This window comes from Salvia splendens, chromosome 10 (genome assembly GCF_004379255.2).
Source record: "Salvia splendens isolate huo1 chromosome 10, SspV2, whole genome shotgun sequence".
In the NCBI taxonomy this organism is placed as follows: Eukaryota; Viridiplantae; Streptophyta; class Magnoliopsida; order Lamiales; family Lamiaceae; genus Salvia; species Salvia splendens.
The window spans coordinates 29,196,660-29,201,906 of NC_056041.1; the positions used below are offsets into that span (position 1 = coordinate 29,196,660).

The 5,247-nt window shown below is 50.7% G+C and overlaps 1 protein-coding gene across 1 annotated transcript; it reads right to left on the reverse strand.

Annotated features, from left to right (window-relative positions):
• Positions 1-372: 372 nt before the first annotated feature.
• On the reverse strand, positions 373-1,383 carry LOC121752876. Its single transcript, XM_042147966.1, has one exon. It carries the CDS (start codon positions 1,381-1,383, stop codon positions 373-375), a length of 1,011 nt encoding a protein of 336 aa, XP_042003900.1.
• Positions 1,384-5,247: the final 3,864 nt, after the last annotated feature.

Genomic DNA, 5,247 nt, shown 5'->3' on the forward strand with positions numbered 1-5,247 from the left:
TTCTTGGGAATGAGCACAATACTAGTCGCCGTGATGCTCCGAGGGAGGTAGGCTCCCTGAAAGAATTGACAAATTGCAACATGGACATCCGTGTTAATAATTCCCCAACAGGCTTGGAAAAACGTTGCCGAGAAGCCTTCCGGCCCAGGTGCACTATCACCCGAGATGCTGAACACTGCCTTTCTCACCTCCTCCATCTCTGGTTTCTCGATCAATGTGCTCATTTCCTCCAAGGGAGGGAGTTGCTGTATGATGTTGAGGTCCGGCTCTCCAAGCAAAAGAGGATCTGGGGCGAGGAGCTCTTGGAAGAATTGTACCGCCGAGTTCTTGATCTCCACGTCATCCGATAGTTCACGTCCCCCAACATTAATCTTATGGATGCGCATTCGAATCCTTTTTTGCTTGACCCAACTTTGATAGAATCTCGTGTTCTTGTCCCCCTCCGCAAGCCATCGAAGCGTGGCTTATTAGGCGCCAAAAGTCTTCCTCCATTCTTAGGAGGCAAATGTACTCGGCAATGCTTTTGTTGATTTCCGTTCTATTCTCGGGTGTAGGCCTCTCCTCAAAATCAGCTTGGGCACTCACAATCCTCCCTTCCATGTCTCGGATGTTTGCGTGAATATTGCCAAAAACCTCTTTATTCCAACTCTTAAGGGCTTTCTTGACGCGGGCGAGTTTGATTTGGAGGTTAAGGAGTCCCTCCGCCTCCGTTGGTCTATCCCAATCCTCACGCACCAGATCGATAAATACCGCATGCCAGGTCCACATATTTTGGAATCGGAAGGGTCTGCCCCCGGCATGCACACTCGGCAACCTGCACCGCACCAGCACTGGGCCATGGTCCGAGGCGACCCGTGGAAGATTCGTGACCCTCGCACTCTCAAATATCCGGGTCCATGATTCGCTTAGAAGGACCCTATCTAGCCTTTCAAAAAGGCCGTTCTTTGCCCACGTGTAGTCCGAGCCATCACATCCTGGATCGAGCAACCGGCAGTCTTCAATGGGCTCGGCGAAGTCGATCATCTCTGCTTGCCGATTGGTGTCGCTACCCGACCTTTCTCGAATGGAAAGAATGGTATTGAAATCCCCTCCAATGGACCAAGGCATCCCCTCGGCGGTAGTTGATATTTCTCTCATTTTGTCCCAAAGAGGAATCCGTTCCCCTCTAGAACACTTTGCATACACGGCCGAGACCAAGATGGGGCATGGAAGACGAGGGTACATGAACCGCCCATGGAGCACCTGATCCGAATCATCCTCAACCTCAAAATCAGCCCCTTCCTCCACAAAAATCCAAATCTTCCCATTGGCATTCGAAGCCTTAAAAGATAAACCCACCGCCTTTAAATATTTCTCCGGGTTGGGGGTCGTGAGAGGTTCCATTATTGTAAGAAAAATTACATTGTGAGATTGAATTATTCTTTTTAGGACGTTTTGGGTGGCCGCATTTGCGATTCCCCTAACGTTCCAAAACAAGAAATTAACTGACATGATTAACAAGTAGGATCCGTACCCTGGGGGTGTGAAGGCCCTCCTTGAAATTCGATGATTTGAAGATTATTTCCTCCTTGGCATGGCTCGGCTTCCATAAGGATGGAGCTCATCCCCTCTGCTTCGTCGTGGTCTAGTTTGTTCACTTCCCACTCCTCATTCTCCCCATCGGCATTCTCTCCAAATTTTCCGAAGGCCATGAGGGAGTAGTATCGGTTGGAGCTCATGTGGTTTTCTATCTCTTGAGATTTCTCGGGATCAAATATTTTAAAGGAACCGGTCGCACGCCCTTGTCCTTCTTCATGCGCCGGGTCTTCTTGTCTCGTGGTGTCCACTCCTTGCGGAGCACTATCTAGTCCGCCTCCAAGAGAAGAAGATCTAGTGATCCGGGATCTAGGCTGATTAGGGCCTCGGACCAGGTCCATGCCCTGTCCACTAGGTGAATCTCCCATAATATCCGGGTCCTTCCATCCCCCTCCCTTGCTTTCAAAAGCCTTCCCGTTCGCCCGATGATGGCCCTCCTTGGCTTTATTCTTCCCTTGCTGTTTCCACTCCGAGGTTGTCTCAATTTGATTCAATTCAACGTCTTTAGCTTTCCCTTCCTGACCCCCTTGTTGTGGCTGTTTCAGTTGGACTATGTGGTAGTTCCGTCTCGATGGCCTTTCGGATGGGTTGGCCGCGTAACATACTTCACTCTTATGGCCTACATGCCTACACTCCCGGCAATACGATGGGATTTTATCCCATTTCACCTGTTGCACCAACTCGCGGCCACAAATGTCCAAAATGATTTCGTCGGGAGGCGGCATAGTAATGTCAATTTCCATGCAAATCTGAGCAAAAGATAGCCTAGATTTGTTAGCCGTGGCTCGATCCACTTGGATCGGGTTCCCAAGGAGATTTCCAATAGCAAATAGGGCGGCTTGATCAAAAAGGTGGATAGGTAGGCCTATTAGGTTGCGCCATATTGCCGCAATTGGGGACTCACAATAAGCGTCGAAATCCGGTGTCCATTTGAAGACTCTCATCGGGTGGCGATCTACGAACCAAACCGGCGTGCCTTTAGGTTCGCTAAGGAGTCGAGCGTATTCCGCAATATCCTCGAATTGTACAAGAATATGTTTTGCATTAATATATTTCCAAGTGTAACCACGACAAAACTCGATATTCTCAAGAGCCTTTTGAATTTGATTGGAATCCGGAATAGAGTGTGAGAACTTACCGACAATGGCGTGGCCTAGTGTTGTCGCTAGTTTTTGGATCTCGGCCCCGTTGAAGTAGATAGCTGGTTTGCCATTGGACGTTGTCGCATATCCAATGTTTTGGATTTGCTCCGGGACGAATGCTTGTGGTCCATCTAGTTTCGGAGCATGTCGAACCATGTCGGCCATAGTGGTATGTTTGTTGGGACTTTTCATGGTAGCTTTACTCCCTTGGGGGTAGTTAATTTTCGCCGGGTTCTTGTTGTGGTCTTCATTCTCTTTGGATCCATTTTTGTGGACATTCCCACCTTGCGGCCTTCCTTTCGGGGTCTCCACCTCCATCGCCTCATCAACCTCAAGTGGTGTCTCCTTTTCTTGTTCGGATTGATTGGGGACGTTAGTGATTACCCCCGAACCCGTGCTCGCCTTTTTGGCCCGATGGTTTTGATCGCTAGCCTTCATCCTCGGCATGACCGAGCTCGAGTCATGATGCATCGCTCCTATCTCAAAGGTGGCGCATAACCTTCTCGTCCTTCCTCTCTCGAGAGGTGAGAATTCCTCATATGATGGACCATTAGGTATCAACAACTTGGTTGAGGGAGGATCCGAGTTCCATTTGAACAAGTTGGCCAACTCCGACATTGTTGTGTCACCGTCCGGTGGGCCGTCGGCGAGGAGGGGCTGCGCCGCCCAAGTGTCCATCTTCTCCGCCGAGTCAAGTGCCACCACTTGCAAGAGATTATCATATTTTGGCTGCATTGGGGAGATGGAGGAAGGTACATCACGTGATGTTGCTCCTTGGTATGGGCCAAATGCACTTTCAAAAGGTATTTTTGTTTCACTACCCATTTTTGGCAAGTTGACTTCCATACATGCCAAGGCACGTTGGGGACCGCATGAGCCATCACTAGCCGTTGGGGAGACGTTCGAAGGTGGTTGATGAGACACTCCTTCGTCTTCCAACTCTTCGTCGGATCCCTGGCCGGCCGGCGATGCCACGTCACTACATTTTTGGGCGATGATGCTCAAATCTCCTTCCATTTCGTCGGCTGGTATATCATCCTCATTCCCTATGGAGGGTTCCTTCACGGCATGGCTTGGTTCCAAAGGGAAGAGGGCCGTCTTGCATCAGGGTGTCTCGAGGTCATCGCTATTGCCGACGAGACTATCTTCCCCTCCAAAAGATAGCTTTTTACAGAGTTGTTTGTCCTCCGGGAGGGGGGAGGGGACTAAACTTTTCCGTCCATTCCCTTTGGGGGGGTGGAGCCGGCGTGCTCTTCCTCACTTTGCACCGAGATTTTGAGACTTTGAGCCTCATGGACTTGGTTGGTTGTTTGGTGGAGGCGTCTTTGGGAGATTGAAAGACCATTAGCTGGTCCGGGATGACTCGAGGATCCTCGGGGGGGGGATCCGGCGGATGGTCCGCCATCGAGCCGAGAAGGACTCTTCAAAGGTGGTGGCCGAGAATGGTGGTTAGGTCGAATTTTGAAGGAGGGGAGTAGGGCTTATCCGGCGTGGGTGGACACCCGGAAGAGGGAGGGGAGGGAGGTTGGACATGGGGTGGCGAGGTAGTTCTTCGGCAGTTCAATAAGGGTGGGATTGTAGAGAGAAGGTGGAGCTTCTCACTCTAAGGATTGTAGGATTCAATGGATCTATCTTCTTGTCCTTGTAGATCAGCGTGGATGTGTCTCCATCAGGATTCCCATGATGTTACACCAAACGGCAACAACCGGTGACTCGAAGAATGTATCAAAGTCCGGCCCCCACTTGAACACCCTCATCGGGTGGATATCAACATACCAATTGGGGTTCCCGTTGGGACCATTTAAGACCTTAGCATAGTCGGCCATCTCTTGGAATTTGATTAAGATGTGCTTACTGTTCAGGTGTTTCCAAGTAAAACAACCCACTAGCCCCAAGCCTCCAAGGTTTTTTTGAATTTAGGAGGAAGATGGGAGTGAGTGGGAGAACTTTCCAATAACGGCTAGCCCTAGCTTCTCCTTAAGGAATTCCGTTTCTGAATCGGAGAAGGTAAGGGATTGTGTACCTTCTAAACAGTGGGCTTTCCCCACGGCTTTAATCTTGGTGTCATCCAAAGGGATTGGCTCGCCCTTATGGGGTTTGTGCGCGGCTGGTGCTCCTTCCACGCTCCCCGCCCCCCCATGGGGGAGGAATACTTTCGCCGCCTTCAAAGCTCCCGGCGGCGGCAGCAGCTTTTCCGGCGAGTTTTCCAGCGGCTGTGCATCGGAGGGCCGGTCCCCCACCATGGCCGAATGGTAGGGGAGGGGGTGTGTGGCACATGGAGTTGAATTTGAATTTAAATTGTTACTTACCAAAAAAGGGTCAACACTTCCTTCCCCATGCAAAGTAGACTTTGGCCTTTCCTTCATTTGTGGGTCACATGCACCCACCTCCTCACATGTCACCCCCACATCAAGACAAGGATTCACGTGATCCCTTGTACCATCAACATGCTGAAGATTTACCAGCACCATCTCCTTGTGTGGAAAATCACGGTCCCCGCTGGCCGGCGCCGGTGAAAATCAGGCCACCC